At 37.0% G+C, this 23,177-nt stretch overlaps 1 protein-coding gene across 19 annotated transcripts in view; it reads left to right on the top strand.

The window, feature by feature from the left end:
- The first annotated feature begins 10,934 nt into the window (after positions 1–10,934).
- Positions 10,935–23,177, top strand: part of PPFIA2 (PTPRF interacting protein alpha 2) — a 478,195-nt gene continuing 465,952 nt past the window's right edge. For 5 of the 19 annotated variants that reach the window (XM_045062111.1, XM_019835293.3, XM_019835292.3 and 2 more), the window contains exons 1-2: positions 10,945–11,111; positions 15,304–15,554. In XM_045062111.1, the coding sequence (XP_044918046.1) occupies positions 15,306–15,554 (249 nt within the window). In that variant the 5' untranslated portion in view covers positions 10,945–11,111; positions 15,304–15,305. Of the gene's footprint in view, positions 11,112–15,303; positions 15,555–23,177 lie in introns of all 19 variants that reach the window. The other 14 variants (XM_019835280.3, XM_019835277.3, XM_019835279.3 and 11 more) reach the window with 6 other exon arrangements.

Raw genomic sequence — 23,177 nt, 5'->3', positions numbered from 1 at the left:
CCCAAATTAATTATGTGTAACTCTTCAAGCTGTTTACTCATACTTTTACTCATTAAAAAAAACAAACAAAACATTTAAAATCGAATTAACATCTACTTTCTTTGAGAACATTACTGCTTTGATTTCCATAAAATTTCACTGGCTTATACCTTTACATTTTTATGCTAAAGTCCATTGTGATTTTGTCTTATTTATTCCTTAGGACCCCAGGGAGTGTGGCCAATTTTCTTTTTGCATGGTTCATATTAATGCTGTCATTTCTCAATATATACTTGTTCTGTGAAAAAAAATAAAATTCTTGATGCAGTCCTTCCTTTGCATTGGTTACATAGAATGGAAAAGGAGAAAAACCTGAGAATGGCAACAATATCCCAAGAATATGGATGTGGGAACACATTAGCCAAAGATATGATTTTGGAAAGTACATTAATATATTAGGCTAAAGGAATAGCATCTCTCTTGGATCTGTGGCAGAAGGAAAAGAGCCATAGAAAAACTGTGATAAAATTTTTTTAGGTCCCGGTATGGCCACTTCCATGAACACAGTCAAGAAACATGAGCAGGCTTATGTCAATACAGGAGGGATGCATACTCTTCCTATGGAAGGCAGTGCAATAAGCATTGCAACAGGTGGGGATTTAAAATCTTCTTCAGGGAATATTGTGAGTAATAGCAAATAGTAATAAAATATATAACAATACGCATTATAATAAAGTAAGTAGATTTGTTTTCTTGTCTCACAAAAACTAGTCACAATAATATATTATGATTATATACAAATTTAGGTCTCTGCAAGTTATAAAAATTATACATAGAGTATAAAAACTAATGGGTATCTAATATATTACATACAGCTCTGGTTACTAATCTTTTGATCTCTGACTCCCCTCAAGAATCTCATACTATCAATATTTATTTAAAAAATGCACTTGTGTATATACACATACAAATTATTTTTTGCGTATTATTTCAGGGGATTCTAGAACTTTCTAAAGCCCACCAAAGGACTATGTGGAGCTCCAGTGACTCCAAGACAAGAACTCTTATATTCTCTTTTCAGTTTCCTCTATCCCTTTCCCACCACCAGTAGCCATCTTCCTTGGACGGACACTATTTCAACCTGTAATCTCCTTAAGCCATTGTGATTTGTCTTCTATAATTATCACTTCAATGAAACTTTCCTTACTCAATATTCTAGTAATATCTTCTTGCTAAATACACAAGTTATTTTCCCCTTTTTAAATCTTACTTGATTTTTCAGGAATATTTGACACTAGTCACCATCCCCCACTTTTTGCAATGTTTTTTTTTTAACTTGTATCCATGTCATATACCCTCCTGATTTTTCTCTCTTATATGCCTATTTCTTGTTAGAATCATTTTGTAAATATTAGTGTTCACTGGGATTCTGGACTTCAGCTCTCTTTTCTAATCCTGCACTTTTTGTCATCAATGTTGTTCACTTCCATGGTTTAAAATACCACTAATGATTTCCAAACAATCAGATTTCTCATTTGATAGGTTAGCTTTTCCAACGTATTTTGAATATCTGTAAATGGATGGCTCACAGATAATAAATTTCAACATGGTCAAAACTACATTCATTTTGTTTTAACCTAAATATTCTCCTGCCTGTTTCATATGCCACTGAAGAGTGTTTCTATCTTCATACCTTACCTATAATAGCTTTCTTCTTTCCTATTTTTTTATCCTGCTCCTTCCAAAATATGTTCTCCTTTTTCTTGATTTTAAATTTTCCTAGGCTCCCTCAAGATAAATTTTAGGCTCTTTAACAAGATTTACATATTCTTTCATGGTCATGGCTGCTGCTTCGATTTTTATTCTCTTCTCTCAGTCTATGTCTCCCCCATCTTCACATAGTAGCCAAACTGTCACTATGTCCTCTTCTGTATGTAAGTTATAGTTTGTCTCTGGTTATTTGCCATTGCTATTACATTTTCACACCATCCATTCATGATTTACTTAGTAAACCTTTCTCTTCCTCAGCTCTGATTTCTCATAAATAGATTAGATGGTTCTTTTCTGGGTTCCCATATCACCTCCAAGTTTTCTCTTATCATATTGTGTGACTCCTGACTCCCTATGCCAGCTGGTTCTTAGATGATTCATGGACTCCTAGAAACAGGAATAAAAACTTTGTTTACAAATGTATGATATCCAAAATCCAAAGACTCATTTTATAATACGAAAACTCTAAAATTGATTGAGAAAGTAAATGAAAAGAAAACACAGACGTGTACTGTAACGAATATTTACTATAGTAAATGATTACTAAAATAAATTTAATTACATAATATGCACATTTGCATAATTTCAAGATTAATCAAAGGATCATAATGAGCCTTTACTGCCAGCTTGCCAGGAGTCCAGGTTCTGGGTCCCCTATACAATTTTAACCTGGACCCAGTTGCAGGTTGGCACCATTTGTTGGTGGTTGTCTGACACAACTTACACATATGGCATAATTTTGGGTTCTGTGGCTGAATGAGACTTCAGGGATTCCAGGGAAAAGTCAGTTGACTGGCACCTGGTGGGTGAAGATCAGGTTTTTTACTGTTGTTTTTTGTTTGTTTTTGTTTGGGGCCCAATCCAAAAAATATGGAAAAATATTTGGAGTTAAAAGAACCCAAACTTTGCCTCCTCACTTCCCAATATGAAGTGTCATAGGACATTACCTTAATACAATGGTAGCCTCTGAGTAGATCAACAGCACACTATCCAGGAGGTCATGATACAGAAAAGCTCACAGAACAAGTTAAAATACTTAAATGACACATTTTATCTAGTTTATTAAAAAACACACAGAAGCAAGGGGAAAGAGGGTAGGTTAAGACACAGAATATGGTACAGTGTGGAAGGGCTACACAGTCATAATCCTGAGTTATGCAATAATCAAATGTCCTGTTCCTCTCTCTGCTACATCAACCTTCCAAACTGATGGTGTGGTCACAAAGACCAGGCTTGAAGCTTGAGCTTTGTTCAAAAGACAAAATGCACTCTGGCTCAATGATTCATAGGTGCAGGGACAAATACACGTGGCTGATAGATGTAGTTCTCCCGTTAGCCTAATGAACAGAAATGAGTTTTATTTGTGTTATTTAAGCAGAAGACATATAAAGTCATAATTGAAGTCACCAATGATGGCCAAATAAAGACTTTTGAAAGATAATTTTTCATGTATATCTATTGTATCCTAAATACATACAGGCTTCTTGTATATTTATTATTAGGTATATTTACATACTATAAATATATAGTTTCCAGGTGTCTCATGAATATTATGTATCTCTGATATTTCCATCCCTCTCTGCCTATGTTTAACACAAGTATGCTCTGCTTTATAACTACTTATCTTATATTGGACAATTCTCATGAATTCCACCCATTTCTAACAAACATTTTACTTACCAACACTTCACCTATTTTTAAAACATTCTAAAATACTTTGCCTACACTTTACAAACTAAAAACTTATTATTCATATAATAGAATATTTTCACAGCAAATGTACATTTCACAAAAGTAGCCTACGGTGGGTGATTGTATTTGCTAAAAATAGCTTCAATATTACTTCTCTTACCATGTGATTTTGATGCTCCTCCCATTGAGAGGTGAGGGTCTATGTTTCATTCCCTTGAAATCAAGTGGGCTGGTGACTGGCATCCAATAATGAAATGTTGCAGAGGTGACACCTTGACTTCCAAAGCTAGGTCATAAAAAGTGACATAACAAGCTTCTGCCTTGTTCACCACTTGGTTTGACTTCTGCTGTGATATCTGACTGCCCTTAGGCTGCCATGCTGCGAGGAAGCCCAACCTATCCTTTTTAGCAATCCACATGTAGAAGCCATAAGACCACAGAAGGAGGGGGTGAGAAGAGAAATAGAGTTAGACATATCTCCCCAGTCAGCCTGAGCTGTTTTAGCGTTTCTACTCTCCCAGGCCTAGCCACTGTCACATTACAACCACATGAGAGATTCTAAGCCAGAACTATGTAGGCAAGAACTTCTCAAATTTTGACCAACTGATACCATGATTAAATAAGAAAATGTTTGTTGTTTTACATTACTAGGTTTTGGAATGACTTTTTACCCATTAGCACATGCTAGAACACTTGCCATTTCCCCACCTAGGCTTGACCTCCCTTCCACATCTCACCCCTCTACATTTATGAACCTATTTCCACTCCATTTCAGCCTGAGAACACAAGAGCCATTTGCTAAGTACATTATATAATTGTCATTTTGAAGAAAGTTTTGTACAGACTTCAACTGTCTAGGACTTCTTGTTATTAAATTTTTCTTATTAATTTAGGGGCACCTGGGTGTCTCAGTTTGGTTAAGCATCCAACTCTTAATTTTGGGTCAGTTTCATGAGTTTGAGCCCCACATCAGGCTCTGCGCTGCTGGTGTGGAAACTGCTTGGGAGTCTTTCTCTCTCCCTCTCTCTCTCTGCTCCTCCCGCCCCCCCCCCCCCCACTCATGCTCTCTCCGTTTCTTTCAAAATAAATAAACTTAAAAAAAAGTAAATTTTTCTTATTACTTTAATACTGAAGATACTCTTTTCTAATTATAGTCTTTCTAAATCATACATTTATGTGCTTCATTACTCTATGAATTTTTAAAGTATATCCAAAGTGAAGATTACCCATCTAAGTTATTTTCATTGTTTACTTGACTGTCTATGACTGCTTGCACATGTCTTTGAATGAAAAAGAAATGGTGATTTTTTTTTCCCAAAGATGTCTCACCAAAAGAACAGCAGTAATCACTGAGCTCAACTTTATTCAGTTTATTTGTGTTGCCAACTGATTCAAAGAAATATTAGATTGGTATCAGTGATGTCGATAATCAAGGTAGTTAGGTAATCAGAAATAAGTTTGAGTCAAATTCTGGAAGATTTATATTTGACAGAAGTGAAAAAGTGCATATCAGAAATCAAGCCGTGTGTACCTAGCTTCTTCAGGTGCTTGAGCTGGAAAACCCAGGAATTATTAGTAATGAGTTTTAATTTACTCACCTGTAAGAATGGAGTTAGGTTAGTGTTCCCAGCATAAAATTCTATAATTCTTAGAGAATTATAAGTGCGGATCCCAGAATTTGAGCAGAGGCAAAAATGAAAAACTTTATTATGGGGCTTTATATTAGAGTAAATCTAGGTGAAAACAACTGCTGAATGTATTTAGGATGTTTCTTCTCCCTCATAGTGATCTAAAGAGGAGGAACATAACAGATTTTTCCCCTACAAATGTTATTTTTCCTTTTAAAAGGAGAAAAAATATTTCTGAAGTTTTCACTATTTTGTTTGTTTCCAGTGCCTCGGTATTAGTCTTAGATTTGATGTCAGATAGCACAGAATGATGCAAGAGAAAATTCTCTGGAACTTGCCTTCTCTTCTCATACTTTGACTTTAGACAATAACTAACAGTTTTTGCTTTTCTCGAATGCTAAGATACTCTTAGTTATGAGCTGAAATCTCAGTGACTATTTGTCAAATTGGTACATTTTACAGTAATCCCATGTAAATGCATAGATAAAGGCTGATTAATGTAGTCTTTTCACAACAATTTATCTTGTGAGAATTGATGCTTATATATTCATGTGGAGGCACAAGTGTTAGCAACAATGTGCTTAGTATAGCTCTCCTATTCTGCAGTTTGTTTTTTAGACAAGTAAGTAGAGTAATGTGTAGCATTAACACAAGAAACATGAAACCTACATAATAAAAAGTGCTTACTATTTATGATAGAACCAGATATGAATTTTATGACAATTCACTTCAATTAATTGCATTTGATCTATTTTTTAATGTGTGCATAACAGAAAAATTAAACATAATATGCTTTTACATACCTGTTCTTTCTATTATCATTTCACAAACAGTATGTGGGAGAAACTGTCTAAGTTTTCAACAAGAGCCTTTTTATTCTTCTTTCAGCCTTAAGGCTCTGTGGACTACTTTTCCAGCTTCTCTTATAAGTGGATATTGCCAGGTGGGTTGTTCTTGGCAATGGAACATGAGAAAAGTGTGTGTTACTTCTGGACCAAGGGTTTTAGAAGTGGGGTGCTTCCTGTACCCTATATTTTTCCTTTCACCATCTGGATATAAAACCAGAGGAGATGGCAGGGGCCAGCTAAGAAAGGTGCCCAAATTACGTGTGAAAGAAAGGAGACCACTAACCAAGTCTTACCCTGGAATATTGAGAGAGTGAAGAATAAACTTCATTTGGTATTGAGTCATTATGTATTTGGTGTTTTGTTGCTTATTCTAAATAATACGATGTCATAGTATTGTGTGGCCTTGCTGCTTAATGAAATAAAATAAAATTCACATTCCCACAAAACTATAGGTAAAGTGTATGAAAGGAGTTACTTCTATTTTTTATTCAAATCTGTCTTCAGTTTTAAACTCAACAGTAAGCATAAGTGCAAAAAAATGTCATTTAATTATTTTAACAATGTTAACATAAACTATTGTGAATATAGGCGAAATATTTTTAGAATGAGTAACTATACGATTGAAATGAGGTGACATTGAGATCAACATGTCTATTACAACTAATATTATTTGCTCTCTTTTTGCATCCAAATTATCCTTGCACTCAAAAGACAAATTACTGTCACTTACTGAATCTTTGTTGTTGTCATGGCCCTTGCTTCTCTTGTGCTTTGATCTCAGTAACTTAATCCTTGTAAACAAAACCATCCTTGATAAAAAAAAAAGCCCTTTTTATTATTACTAAAGAGTAGTTGTATGACACCTCCCACTTAAGAAAATATATAGAAAAAAATCGTATGTAAAATAAAATATATGGAGGGAACATTAGTAAGTGTGACTAGTAACACTGTATACCTCTATGGACTAAATCTTTCCATTGATAAAAGGTATTGGGACTAATGAAAGGGATGATTTTTACTACCTCTTCCCCCTTTTTATTTAAAGTTTAGTTATTCGTTTTGATAGAAAGAGTGAGCTGGGGGAGAGGCAACGTGTGAGGGGGAGAAACCCAAGCAGGTCCCCACTGTCAGCACAAGCCCAAAGGTGGGGGCTTGAACTCACCAACGGTGAGATCATTACCTGAGACGAAATCAAGAGTTGGACTCTTACTCCACTGAGCCACCCAGGTGCCCTGCACTATCTCTTCCTAAAACTAGTTGACCAGAAGATAAGCATATCTCATCTTAATCAGTGATCCTTGGTTATTAAAGAGCAGATGATAACTGTAGCATATCAATTGGTTCTATATGTTTTTGAGAGACTTTTTGTCTTCAATGAACAAGATGAAATGTGTTTTTGGATCTCTATGTATTTTGTTCCCAAATTTCTTCAGATTTATTTAAGCAGTAGTTCTCAAAGTGGGATTCTTGACCTAGCAGTAGTCCATCGCCCGGGAATTTATTAGCAGTGCAAGCTCCCTGACCGTACCACAGACTTGCTGAATCTGCAACTCTTGGGATGGAGTTCAGAAATCTGTGTTGTTACAAGCCTTCTGGAGATTCTCCTACATGCTAAATTTGAGGGCTATTAAACTAGAAGAACTGGTGTAGAGGGTGACTCCTCTTTACTCATGTGAATTGGCTGACCTAATTTCTTCTGCAAAATTGCTATTTATAAATGCTCCTCAGTTTTGATTGAAAAGGTTATTTTTTTTTTTTGTAGTGATGTTAGTGGTAAGAAAATGAGAACGTATCGTTTCTAAGCTGAGAGTGCCCATGAAGACTATCTCTTCTTACTAAAATATTTTTTACCTATGACTATTTCCAGCCTTCCATTATCAAGTTCTTCCTTTTTGTGATAGCATCTACTGGGTATCCTTTAATTGTGTGTCAGCCGCATGTAGGGATTATACTGAGAATTAAAACTTTTATTTGATGTGTGAATGGGAGTCAGGCAAATCAACACTCTTCTTGGAAATGGTTACAATATCTGAAGCTGTACAAGGCAAATGTTGATTACTAAGGAAATTAGAACCAAGGTTTAATAAGAAAGGAATTCTTCTACCGAGTGACATATAAACTGTCTTTAAACATATGAAGTTTTTTCAAGTATAAAGGGCATTTTATGTCTTCTGGGAAATGCCAGAGAGTGAAAGTTAAAAGAGTACTGATATATGATTAATATGCAAAAGTTATTATTAAATTAGGTCTGTCTGAAAATGGACTGGACTATCGCATGAGTTAATGAATTTTCTGTAGTTAAGAGTGGTTAAGCCACATCAAATGGTAGGTTGATTGAGTGGTCTGGACCCTTGTCAGTCAAAGTGTGATCTTCTCTGGGAGCTGTTAGAGGTATACAAGCTCAGGGTTTACCCCAGTCCTGGTGAATCAGAATCCACAATTTAATAAGATCCATTGGTAATCTATATGCATGTTATGTTTCAGAAATAATGCTTCAGTAGACATCTAATGAATCATCTAATTATTCTTATACCTAATTATTTTTAATTTAAATCCAAATTAGTTAACATAAAGTATAACAATGATTACAGGAATAGAATTTAGTGATTCATCACTTACATATAACACCCAGTGCTCATTCCAACAAGTGTCTTCCTTAATGTCCCAATTCTTTTAGCCCATCCTCCACCCCAACACCCTCCCAGCAACTTTCAATTTGTTCTCTGTATTTAAGAGTCTCTTATGGTTTGTCTTCCTCTCTGTTTTTACATTATTTTTGCTTCCCTTCCCTTATGTTCATCTGTTTTGTATCTTAAATTTCACATATGAGTGAAATCATATGTGATTTTTGTCTTTCTCCAACTGACTTATTTCACTTAGCATAATACATTCTAGTTCCAACCACGTTGTTGCAAATGACAAGATTTCATTCTTTTTGATAGCCAAGTAATATTCCTACACACACGCGCGCGCGCGTGCGCGCGCACACACACACACACACACACACACACACACCACATCTACTTTATCCACTCATCAGTCGATGGACATTTGGGCTCTTTCCATACTATGCCTATTGTCAATAGTGCTGTTATAAACACTGGAGTGCATGTGCTCCTTTGAAACAGCATTCCTGTATCCTTTGGATAAATACCTAGTTCTTATATTTAATTACTATAGGATTATGTCATGATGCAGAATTTGAATAACAGTCTAGAAGAGAAGGGGGAAATATATGAACTTGGCCTTGCATTTCACTCTGGGGTTGCTAACTGAATTAAATGCTACTCCAGAAGAAAAGATCCTGTTTCCTGATATTGTACTTGATTTAAGTGAGATGGCGTTCACAAACTATTTTTTCAGTTAGCTTCGGACTCTTTGTGATACACAAAAGCAAAACATGCCTTTTGGATTTCTTGCCCTAAACCCTGAGGATACTTGCATTAATCCCCATATTATACACAGAGTTTAATCCTTCTCCTTGTTCCCTTCTCCGTGGCCTCTTCCCGTTCACTAAAACTAGGCGAGGCTAAATTCCCTCCCTGACAACATTTCCTCCCTTCTCAGAGAGGGTACTGGTTTTGTCTCCTGCTTCCTCCCTATTCCTGGCGGAATGAGTCTGTACTGACGGCAGAAGGAAAGGAGAAGAGGTTAAAGAGATGTGTAGGTATAGAGGGGGACTGGAACCCCTTTCCAAAGACCAGACTTTGCTCACAGCTGAAATTTACTAGGGCGGGGAGGACTTCGCACACCATCCTTATCGCCAAAGCAATGCATGGAGAAGAGCTGGAGAGGCAGTGAGAAGTGACAGATGCCACCACACCCTAGCTTGACTCAGGTCAACCATGACCACCGTGCCTCGGTCCGGGGAGCAGGGCGCTGCTTAGAGAAATGACAAGCACGGAAGGCCAGAGAGCGAGAAGGTGCCCAAGCGCATCGGCCTCCCCACAGCACCAGCCGACACGCGCTTTCCTGCGGCGACCATTGTGCGGGGGAAGCCCGGACGAGGAAGAGCGCACCCCCTGCCCACACCTGCCCACCCCCAGCCTTGGCTTCTCAGGGGCGCTGGGACGGCCGCCAGCCCCAGCAGCCCGGGAGCGGCTTTGAGGGAGTCGTGTGTATCCGCGAGCGCGTGTGCGTGAGGAGGAGAGCAAAGACGTGATTACTTCAGAATTTATTTAAGGGCCGGTGGAAACCACTGCAGCAGCTTCCAGGGGAAGCCCTGGTTCCAGAGGAAGAGGAGGTGGCGGCTGCCAAGGAGGAGGAGGGGGGAGAGGCGGGGGAGGAGGAGCGGCGGCAGCGACAGCACGAGGCGAGTGAGGAGAGACGATGCTGTAGCGTCCGCACCGGCTCCCGGCAGGTTGGTCCCCCCCGGCCGACTGGTGCAAGCAACGAGGCTCGCCAAGAGGCTGGGAGGAGAGTCGGGTGTGGGGGGCCGACGGCTCGCCTCTCCCGAGAAGAGGCGCCTCTTTTGAGTTCGATGAGACGCCCTGGCGCGGAAACAGTCTGGGGGCCGGGAGACGACCTGTCGTGCTCCCCGCATCCCTGGGGAGTCGCTTCCCTTTAGCTTCCCAACTCTCGGCGTTAGCCATCAACTCCGGAGAGGCTCCGGGTGGGGGCATGGGTGGAGAACTTCTCTTCCAGATACTCCTCTCGCCTTTCCCCAAAGCTCGCGTTTGCAGGGACCCCCTCCGGGTGGCCTGCGAGGGGGGATGGTGGCCGGGGGGTGGGGGGGAGCGGCGCCGCTCGGTTAAGTTTCTGTGAGTCCAACCCAGTCCCCTGCTCCCGGCTCCCCGCCCCGGGTCACCAGCTGCACGCGGGAAGCCGAGGCTGCTCCGCCAAAGGGGCCGCTACTGCTTTAAGAGCCGCCTCCCCCTCTCCTCCCTTTGACAATGGTCTGAACCGAGCTCTGCTTCCCAAAGCAAAATTTGTAATATGCCATTTTTCCGATGGACGCTTCTCCTTTTGGCTGCTGACGGAGCCGCGGGAAGATGCCGGGCTGCTGCCACGCCACCCAGCCGGGGCACGTTCAGGGAGGGCGCCGGGGCACGCGAGTGTCTAAGCTGCCTTTCTCCTCCGGTTGCTAGGGAAATGGTCCAGGAGTGCCGGCTGTGAGCTTCCCCTCTCGTCAAGCCTGAGACTGCGGTTGTCATTGATCAACTGAAGAAGCAGGACCCGAAATTACAGACATTAGGTACCGAAACTGTGTTCGAGTTGCAAGGTTTCCATTCCGCCTTATTTGTTTATTTATTTATTTATTTTTTACCACCCCCCTCCCCGGCCCCACCCCGCCCCCAGGGAAGATGAGATGCAAATTCCTCCTTGCCAATTACTGTTCCATACCTTTTGCTTTCCGCCCCCATCCTCTCCCTTCTCCTGTTTCTCCACCTCCTCCCGACTTGGCTGTCTCTCTTTGGGCAAACCATACAGAATTTTAGTGTGGAAATTATGAAGTCAACTTCAGGGTGGTGGTGGGGGGGTGTGGCTGAGAGATAACTGTCCAGCTGTGTGGCGAGGGCTGGCTCCTGGCCATCTGTAAAAGCACTGGGGTAAAGAAAGTGCAAAATGCTTCCATTAGAGGTGGTCATAATATTTCCTGAGGACGAGGGATTTCAAAGAGTTAAATAGGAGGAGGAATATTCATGTAATGTAATCAGACAATGGCTAGGATTTCTCTCACTCCTTGTGGGTTAACTGAGGTGGAGCTGGGTTGGTTCTTAAGACTAAATCTTTGAAGAGGAAACTAACTACCCAGAATAATTGCATCTTTGCCTCTAGTCGGGTCTAAATCCCAATGATTTGCTTCAATAAAGTGATTCATTGACAGAAAAAAAAGCCTTTTGTAACATTGTCATATCTGGATAAGTACTTCTTGAGAGGCGTATATTACTAAGAAACACATTGGATCTTGAAAGCCCTTGGGTAACGACTCCAGTGGGCATTCAAAACTTTTATTTTGAAATCTGTGAGATCTGGAAGACAGTCAAGGTTACATACTAAGAGTAAGGGAGTTGGTTTTCCTGGTATAAAATTCTTCCAGCTAAATTTAAGCACTGGGACAATTAAACCAATCAGATTTTTTTTTTTTTTTCCTTTCACAACAAAATAAACAATGTCTCTAACTAGGTCTTGAAACCTTAGGTAATTTCATGAACAGGCATCAACATCTAGAAGAGGATAACATAATTCATAAATTCAATTGGCTTTGGAGAGGGGTGCTGAAAAGGCAAATATCCAAGTGAGCTGTTAGGATGTCCTTCCTGGTTTTTCAGGAATTATGTGGTACAATACAATTTTTAAGACTGAAAATGATTGTAAAAGTTAAAAGTGGTATAGGAAGATGGAGTACACTAGAGGGTAGACAGCCTTTGGAAGTTGCTTCAGATGTTGGCCATTCTACAATAGGGTGTTTAACTCTTACCTTGAATATATGATCTTAATACCCAAATATGCATTTAGAAATAGGTTGTATTTTGTTTTCAGGGTTATACAAGTATTTTGTCATTTATATAAGACAGGATAGGAGTTCTAGTGCCAGAAACTAAGCTAGTTCATGAAAGTGGCCTTTAAATTTTTTAGAAAAAAAAATTTTCTTCTAGTTTTGGTGAAAAGACTTTAGATTTGCTCATCTGGGTTGTCTGTTGGTGAAGAAAAAGCAGATTAAGTCATCTATTTCCTAAGTAACTTTTGCATAGTTTAATTTCTCCCAATTGGATTTGAAGAGTTCAGAGTACCCACTGGAATTAAAACTTTAGGCCTAGAATTAGAATGAATCATAAAGGCAAAATATTCTGTCTGAAAAGGTTAATGTTGTTCACTTTATACAATAACTAAATAAATACTAGAATTTTTAATTGCCCTTTAGAATTTTACTGTGTTATCTCAGTCAGGTATTCTATTGAAGCCTTACAATGGGCTTGTTTTAAAAGAAAATCATGGATTCTCCCCCTCCCTTACAGAAGAGAATACTGAGGTTTTGAGAGGTGATGTGACTTGCTCTCCTTCCAATGCCTTAGTTGTGAAATCAAATCAAGTTGAGTGAATTAATAGGCTAAGACCCTAAGTCCCTAAGCTACTTCTCATTGTAGCATCTCTGGACTGACTAAATCAGCACCAGCTCTTATACTGATATAAGAGCCCAAAGTTCGTGAATGTGTAATGTCCCATGGTGACACCAAGCCTTTGTTAGCACTAGGGTAGTATATCCAGGAGGGCATTGTAGCTGAGGTAATCACCGCAGTTATGCTTTTCCTTGGAATTTCAAGTTTTTATGAGTAATTCAGAGTTAAGATGCACGAAGGGCTTTTTCCCAAGAAGGATATGATGTAAAATACGGATTTAAGAATGTTTAAGTAACCCTAAAATGTAAACCTTGCAAGTGTTCTGGCACAAATTGTCACAGTGCTATCGTTTCCTCTCCCAGTGTTTTGTTTTAACCTTAAATGTCAAAAAGAAACACATTGGCTCCTGCTAATGATTTCTCAGAATGACACAGCTGTTCAGTGTGTGGATTTTCATGCATGGCATGTGAACTAATTGTTTTTAATATTCAAATGTGTTGGAACATTTTTTTTCCCAATTCCTTCTCAATTAACGAAAAGAAGATGTATAGCAGTTAGAAACGAGTCTTCTTTCCATTTTTGTGATAGTGTTTCAAAAAATTCAAATTGAGAAAAATACAAAAAATATTATATTTTTATCTGTTAAGTGGTTAGCAATAGTAACAATGTGTGTGTGCACTCGCGTGTGCATTTAAATACATCTTATGTATCTATTCTTTTACTTATTTTAGGGTGAATAAGAAATTGAACAAGTCAATTCTTTTGCCTTCAGGTAGCCCAGTGTTTGGAGTGATGAGCAACAATTCAAACTATTATCTTGAATTATCCTACAATTCATCCCCCCCTTAAATTTTTATGTAGAATATCAGTCACAAGATACTTTCCTTTTATCTTTTAAAAAGTTTCTCCTAGTTTTCAGTGTGCCCTGACCAAATCATTCAGATAATTGAATTTATCTCCTCAATAACCCAATTTATATGAAGAATTGCATAAAAGTAATTAACTATTGACCTGTTAAGTCTTGACATTTTATTTGACTATATCACCAGAAATATTTTCCCCAAGGACAGGAATATATAGGCAGAAAAATGAATTGACCTTGCATTATAAAACCAAAGAATGCTCCAGGATCAACAGCAAAACCAGTATATCTCCACATCAGCCTTCTGCAAAACCAAGCCCTCTAATTAATAGCTCCTGGCCTCAGTACAACAACTGAAATTGAGATGGGTTTGATTCTTTTTCAAACATAAGATAGAAGGTAAAAGGGAAAATGAGATAATTTCTGATTTTTAAAATGCTATACGGTATATCAGTATATCTAAAAGTCTGTTGTCTATTTTAAATCAAATTAATAAATGATTTAAAAATATTCTAAGCAGTTCATTTATTTCATGACTGGAACCTTGTGATTAACAGCTGAGATATGAAGTTACTACATTAGATAATGTAGTTTATGGTGTCTGTTTTGTGGAATATTTGAAAGAGTGTTAGCTTGTATTGTTTGGATGGAAAGCAGACAATGCAGTTCTCAGGAGACAAAGGAAACTAACAGTAATTAGGGGAATAATGACCTAAACAAACTTATGCACCTCAGTCTGTTTCATAAAGCCTCTATCAAATTTAGCCAATATCACTTTATCTACTTTATGTAGACTACCTTAACAATTTAGGTAGAGAGCACATAAAAGTAATAAAATGGGAGTTGTAAAGTCAAGAAACTATAAACTAGTTGGTATGCAAAAAAATCTGTTGGTTAAATTAAAAAGTCAAAACTGATTATTATATAAAATGAATACTCAATTATTCATAGGTTTCCTAAATGAACGAGTGAACATTAATTCATTCAATTATTTAAGTCATTCAAAAATCATTTACTTCCTACCCATTAACAGCCAGACACTCTGCTTGCTTTTAACAATATAACAAATAAGGGTAAAATGGAGGTGTTAGCTATAAGAGATTTGTAAACTTACAGGTGAAGATCACTTATTAGTAAGTTGAATAACATATTACTATAAATTGAATTGGAGGAATAAATCATGAAAAAAAACCCAAATCTTTGAGAAGTAGGTGAAACCAAGTTGTATCTTGGGTAGAAGCTTTATAGATTATCAATAAAAGAGAAAGGATGTAGATTGGCCGAAGTCAATGAATCATATTTCATTGAGGTCAAAATATTTAGTTGGAGTTGGAATAGTGTGTAGGAGAAGAAAGAGACAATCAGACTAATGAGTTGCAGAGTTCGGTGAGTTGAGGGTCAAGTGGCATTATCGCAAGTAGTTTCTTAGTACTAAGACTTCCCTCCCCTTTACTTCCTTTAAGCAATGATGTGTGAAGTGATGCCCACGATTAATGAGGACACCCCAATGAGCCAAAGGGGGTCCCAAAGCAGTGGCTCAGACTCAGACTCCCATTTTGAGCAGCTGATGGTGAATATGCTAGATGAAAGGGACCGTCTTCTAGACACCCTTCGGGAGACCCAAGAAAGCCTCTCACTTGCCCAGCAAAGACTGCAGGATGTCATCTATGACAGAGATTCGCTCCAGAGACAGCTCAATTCAGCCCTGCCACAGGTATGATTCCTGGTAATATTTGTCTTTCCTATTGCAATCACAAATGTGACAAGACTTTGCTTTATTTCTATTCTTAGAATTATCTTTTTGCTTAAAATGTATGATATGTATGTTTTGGTGAGAAAAGCATAAGAATAGATTACTACTGGTTCACATAAAATCTTATCTTAAATTTGTAGTACTTTGGTGATGGTGGGTGTGAAGGCTGAGTTCCTATCAGGTCTTTCTTTTGAAAATGTTATCTGAATGTTTTGGTGGGTGTAGAAAAATCACCTGTTGATCAGCTTTCAATCACCCAAATATGGGAATAGTTAGTTTTCTCTTTCTTGCTCTTTAAACAGTATTATGACATTTGGAAATATGTGTTTTCCATTTTCAGCTGTGTGGTCTGTCTTTGGAAATAATCGTAGTTTGGAAGTCTACTGTCTTTCTTTAAAAATGCCTAGCACCTGCTCAAAAATTCTTGGAATTTTCAATGTATTATACCCTCTTCTTCAAAAACATTTCAACCAGTTTCTTGAAAATATATTTTGGAAGTTAGAGAAAAGGCAAAAGTTCAGCCTTACTCTAACAAACAAAATTGTTAGATTAGCTATTTTTCAATATGTTTGTCAAGCATCTTATTTTATAGAAAAAGATATCATTTTAAGAATTTCAAGCTTATTTACATACAAAGTTAATACTGACACTCAATTTTCTTATTTAAGAATAGAATAATTGTGTTTGTTTTAGGTATGAGAAAAATTATAGAATATGAATGAGATTTTTAATAATCAACCCCAATACACTATAATTCTCTCTTAAATACAAATTTGATTGGCCCTCCACTTTAACGACAGTATAGAAATGTTGACGAGTTGACCTCTCTCCATGAAGTTATGTCTTGTAGCAAATATCTTTTCATAAATATTGAAAATTATATAATCAAAGTTGATAAAATTCTAAACCCAGATGTACTATTAACTCGAAGTGTGTTGTTGAGATATTAAAGACTCTCAGAATGGAAAGGATCACCTAGAATCCTTTATCACATCCCCACTAGGTAACCCCATAACCCTATATGAAGAACTCTTGTTGTAGTCCTTTTTGTTTTCAGTTTGTCTTGTGTTAAGATGCAATACTGTTTTCTGTAACCCTCACCCGTTGGTACACTGGTTTATTTAATTACACAGAATGAGTTGATTCATCTCAAAAGACAGCTATCATATCTTTACCTAGAGTTATATTTTTCAGCTGTATTGAACATTTTGATTATAATAACATCTAAAATTTTAAGTTTTTTTTAAATTGTTTAATGTTTATTTATGTTTGAGAGAGACAGAGACAGAGTGTGAGCAGGGGAGGGGCAGAGAGAGAGGAAGACACAGAATCTGAAACAGGCTCCAGGCTCTGAGCTGTCAGCACAGAGCTCGACGTGGGGCTCAAACTCATGAACCATGAGATTATGACCTGAGTCAAAGTTGGACGCCCAACCCACTGAGCCACCCAGGCACCCCTAAAATTTTAAGTTTTGGATTTGAATTATATTGGTCTGCAATCTCTTATCTCAACACTCTGGGGCTAGTGTGTTTCAGAGTTCAGAATTTTCTTGACTTTTTTGTAAGTATATGATGTATATTATGGAAAACTAGATGCATTCTGGGAAGCACCCTATAATTCTACGTTTTCATATCTGAAAAGAATTATATGAATATTCCTATTGCATGGAAAAAATAAAGACCATAAATCTCTCATGTTAGTACAGCTTTAGTTTTGTACCTATCAAGTTTGCAACACACTTACAAATAAAATATCAGTTTTCAGAGTATATGGGTTTTGGAATTATAGGTTAGGGATTATGAACCTGTATATTCAGATGGACATAGTCCCAAAGTCTTTTGTGAATACTTTGACACTTTTCTTGTTGTTGATTTACATCTTACTATTCTATGTATTTGAATAATGCCTGCAATTCACAGGTCCTTAAAGACAGTGATGGTCCTATAATATTTTTAAAGTAAATTTTAAATAATCTAATCTGTAACTTAAGCGCTCTGGGTATCCTGCAAGCAACAGAGGAATATTCTTCTTTAACTGGTATCTTTGAATATTTTTTACTTTTTTGTAAGCAATGTGCCTGCACTGTTTAGTGGCATTGCATTGGATATTTAGCTGGAAGGAGAAAATGACTACTATAAATGTGTGTTTTGAGGCAGAATAAAGCATGTAAAATTGAAAACTACTACAATAACATAAAAATGAAAATTATTTTAACAAACATGGGATAGAATTCAAAGCAGAGTCAATCAAACTTTATGACACACTATGTTTTATATAATACTTTTAGGTGTTGGTGATTTGATGCTTTGCTTTAGTCACTTTCTCTCAGAACATTCCTTTATGAACAAACGTAATGATGATTTTAACAATCCTAACCATATAAAGTATTTTGTAGCCATAGTGTTTAGTTTTTCATCACTTGATTGGGCGTAACTGTGTTTAAAGAGTACTTATAATTGCACATCACCAGGCCTGATGTTTCTAACCTTCACACTCAATTTTCTACCTTTCTTATGCACAGATGAATTTAAATGTTCCATAGAACCTCAGATTCAACATGCCCCAAACTCAGTCATCCTCTGCCTCCCATTCCCCACCCAAATCTGGGTGCTCTATCTCCTCACCCAGACACCTGACAGTCCTAAATTCAGTCATCATTTAGCCATATTGTTTTTAATCTTCTAAATAATTCTCAAATCTCTCTATATTTTTTTGTTTTTTGTTTGTTTTTGTTTTTGCACCTGGTCCCAAACTTCTTTGTTTTTACATCTCCTAACATTTCCACTTTAGCAAATGAGTCATGCCATGTGTTTGAATAATATTGCTCTGCTTGCAGGATCTCCATAAGCTTCAGGCTTTTCCGGTCTCTCCTTTGTACATATTCATCTCTATGCCCATAATGTTTTTCCTCAATGTCTTTGCTTCACGTCTAAACTTAGCCAAGACTTTATCTCTTCCAGGAAGGCTTCTCTGAACCCCCAGGTACATTTCCTCTGTGCTCCTTAGCCTTATAATTTCCCATATTATTATTAAATTATCTGTGTATATGCCTGTTTCCCAACCTGGACTATATGCTTCTTCAGAACAGGAGCATATCTTAATCCTCTAACCCTGTGAACCAGTGGAGTACCAGGTCTGGAGTGAGGCTTTTAAAGTAAAATCAGAACTAAATCTCCATTCATTTGGATGGAGAAGTAGCAATAAACTTGATACAAGAAGATCTAGTTTGTATTGTGGCTCTTCTGTGCATCATCAACTTGAGTCAGGACTTCAGGTTTCCAGTCTATAAAAATCAGTTCATACTAATACTTCACAGGGTAGTCTGTGATGATTAAAGAAAATAATATAAGTAAAAACTAATTAATTTGCAGTGTATAAATATAAAAAGGCTTGCATTTGTTTTGTCTCCAATGCCAAAAGATAAATTAATTTCTGTATATGTATGGAGCGTTAGAATAATTTACTAGGAATATTAATCAAATAGTTTTAAAATTTTTGAGTATAGGACAGATATTTGTCAATTACTAATATGCTTATTAAGAATATTTACAGGAAAGGTAAGAGGAGGTAACAGGAGTGAACTTTCCATTATAAAAAGTCCATTATATATATATATAATTTATATAAAAATATATTTATATTTAGTTTATATTTACATATTTTTATTTACAGTATTAAAATATTACTGTAATATATTATTTATATTATGTTTTTATATTTATTTATATTTATATATAGATATATACATATATATTATACATAAAATATATTAGTTCTTCATTTAGCATATATTGAGGATCTTCTGTGTATTATTAACTAGTTACATATATTTGAAAAGGGGATAAAGGAGAAAAGGCACATTATTTGGCTCCCAGAGAACTTAGGAAATAAATTTGCTTAGAAACAATATATAAACGAACCCAACTTAATATAGTACCAGAAGATTGTACAAGTATTGAAAAAATTTTGAGCTATAATCTAGGCATATGATTAAATATAGAAACTTTCACGTGTAAAGTGATATTAAGGAGGTCTTTTTAAGAAAATGTTGGAAATAATTCAAATATATTCTGTGTGGAGTTGTAGAGTTGTGCATAGGGCCCTCTCAAAGACTTTTGGGGGGTTAAAGTTCAGCCTATGCTCTTCTTTCTAGTCTAGGCCTGAGGTTCCTAATTTGCACAAAGGAGACAGATTAACTAGCAGCATGCCTGAGTTTTGTTTTTATTTTTTGAAAGACTATATAGGAATCAAATAAGGAGAATAACTGAAAGATTTGTTTGTCAAAGGGTTGTAGTGTAGGAATGAAATTTTATATATTGGCAGTGGAGGAATATGACCTTTAACAATAGGAGTTTGTACACAGTATGATCAGTAGAATTTTGAGTGAACTGGTGACATGATGAGGTAATGATGAAGGAATATTACTCTGCCATTTTGATTTAGGATGGATTACATAATGTACTCATTAGCTATCTATCGCTGTGTAGAAAGACAAATACCATATGATTTCACTCATATGTGGAGTGTAAGAAACAAAACAAATGAGGAAAGGGGAAAAAAGAGACAGGCAAACCAAGAAACAGACTCTTAACTATACAGAACAAACTAATAGTTACTGGAAGGAAGGTACGTGGGGGGATGGGTAAAATAGGTGATGGGGATTAATGTGTGAGCTTGTTGTGATGAACATCAGGTGTTGTATGGAAGTGGTGAATCACTACAATTATATACCTGAAACTAATAGAACTGTATGTTAACTAACTGGAATGTTAATAAGAACACTTAATAAATAAAATTATGCTATGTAACAAACACAAAATCTCAGTGTAAAACCTCATGTAAAATTTTGGATTTATGGAATTCAGCTGATCTTGACTTAGATTGGTTGATCTTGCCTGGGCTCATTTATGCCCAGTTTATGGTTAGCCCAATTTATGGTTAGCTGAAGGTTGGCTCAGTTAGCTGTATGTTAAGTGGCTATTGTTTGAGTTAGGATGGCCTTGGCTGGACCAACTGGGGCCATTCATCTCTATGTATGTGTGTAATCCTGCAATAGGCTAGCCCTGGCAAGTTCTCATGGTCGTGGAAGAGGAGTAAGAGCAAAGAAGAAACAAGCAAGTGGTTTTTAAGCTTCTGGTTGAGTCTTATTTTGGTAAAAGTTATGGCCAAGCCCAGAGACACAGTGGAAGGCAATACATAATTACATGGCAAAATTACAGGAGGGGATGAAGCATAAGGACCACCACGGTAACTGGTCTATCACAAATATAAGCTAAAAGGGTCATTTGGGCCATTATTATGTTAGGGAGAGCTTATTGTGATAATGTAATAATTCTGGTGGGTTGTGGGAATTTGAAATAGGATTGTGCAACTTGAATCTAAGAAAGACAATAGAAATGTAAAGAATGTTGGGGAGAAAGGATGGACAAAGACTGGTAATGAACTGAATGGCAAAGACTTGGAAGTTGAGTCAGAAGATCTGAATTTGAATTGGAGTTCTTCCACTTATTAGCTGAGGGACCATTGGTAAGTAACTTGACTTCTCTGAAACTCTATTTCCTTAATTCAAAGGAGGGATGATATCCCCTCTTGGGAGTGGTTAAAAGGAGGCATGTATATATTCTTCAGAAACCTTGAACATTTAAAAATGTCAGGAGTCATTTTTCATTAATTGGTTTGTGCTAGTAGTTTACTCTGAGAGGAATTAAGTTAAAGGAAGCTACTTATGGAGAGCAGGAATATGTTTATATTTTGACATTTTAAAATGCAAAATATTTAAGTGACACTTATGGAGAGTCACTTTTATTCTGGAGACAGACTACCTCCTAGGTATCTTTGTGGCTTGCAACGTACTAGCTCAGTGACTCTGGTTAAAGTAGTTACTTCAAATAATGATAGACCTACCTCATAGGATTATTATGAGGAATAAATGACCTGGAACATGTCAAATGATCAATTCAATGCCTCACAGATAGTACATACTCAATAAATGTTAAATGCCGCTATTGATGCTGTTATTATTACTATAGATATTATCATCATTATCCTTAGCCAACCTTAACTGCATAATTTTGCTGGGTAATAATGAACACCAGCACGAATTGAAAGCACTAAAACGCCATACTCTCTGCAATCTTTATCAAATTTTGGAAGTCCTTTGATTTATCTTTTTTTTAAAAAAAAAAATCTTAACTACACTCTTCTAAATGGCTTCCCCCAATTTTCCACTTCCTCAATGACCAGTTTCACATGTCCCTTGATTGAGTCAAACAACACCCCTTCTTATTCTACTGAGAAGATAATATCTGGATTGAACTCTTTCCTTTTCAATGAAACCTAATGTTAGTGCACTAAGCATTTTATCCCTTGCTCTGTCAAAGATGCTACATCTTTTGCTGCCTCTTATTATAGTTATTCTATTTTCTTAATGTGCTTTTCTTTCTTCCAGTTAGTTATTTTTCCCCTGGCCAAATGAAATGGTGTTCACAAGCAGCCTTTGTTTCTCATGATTTAGATCTCTTTATTTATATGTCTTTCTCAACCTTTGTTTTCAGACGTCTATCATCACCATTTTCTTAAAAATACACTTCTGCATGCCATCACTGGATACAGATTTTGCAAATCTAGTGATCCTCTTTCATTGTCATGCTCCTTGGCATCTCTGTGCCAAGAAATACTATTAATTATTTCATCTTATAATTCCCATGTCCTTAATTCTTTATAACCATTCCTTTCCTAGATTACTAGTTTTGATGTCCTCTAATACTGATTCTCTTCCCACATATCCCTGTACACTTATTTATTCCATACTCATCTTCATTTACTTGTGTTCTCCAATCTTAAGCATTGCCCTTTTTGTTTAAGGCTAGTACCTGCCTCTAGATATTTGATGTCCCCTTCTCATGTCCTTTTGATTATTTTTTTGTCTCTACTATCTTCAATCTTTCTCGCTCTATCAGTTGGCTTTTTTGTAACATATTCAAATCAATTTCTTAAAAGTAAAAGTACAACAATACCCACAAAAGAGTTGCTTAACACTGTGTCTCCGCTTAGCCACCAGTCTATCTTTTCTTTTCCTGTAACTTTATTTCCCAACTTGCCTGTTCTCACTGTCTCAATTTCTTCATTTTCTATTCACCTTTGAGCAACTGAAGTCTGGCTTTCCCTCAGATTCCCTGCTCAAAATGATGTAATCAGCAGCCAAGTGATGGATGCAGTAGGTCTGTTTTATTAAAATTCACTGCAAAATTTGACACTGTGATGACTCCCTTCTCAAAGAGTGAAACAAAACAAACTAAAAAGCTAAACACCTTACACTGTTAACTTGTATGACACCACACTATCTTGGTTTTTAAACATTTTTGACTTTTTCCTCCCCATTTCCTTTTCTGTGAATCCACTCCTTAAATGTTAAATAATAAAGATATGATGGGGGCACCTAGGTGGCTTGGTCAATTAAGTGTCCAACTCTTGGTTTTCGCTCAGGTCATGATCTCACAGTTTATGAGTTCAAGCCCTGCATAGGGCTCTGGGCTGACAGTGCGAAGCCTGCTTGAGATTCTCTCTTTCCCTCTCTCTCTTTAC

This window comes from Felis catus, chromosome B4 (assembly GCF_018350175.1).
Source record: "Felis catus isolate Fca126 chromosome B4, F.catus_Fca126_mat1.0, whole genome shotgun sequence".
Classification (NCBI taxonomy): Eukaryota; Metazoa; Chordata; class Mammalia; order Carnivora; family Felidae; genus Felis; species Felis catus.
The sequence above is the reverse complement of the archived record's forward strand: the minus strand, read 5'-3'. Positions and strand labels throughout refer to the sequence as shown.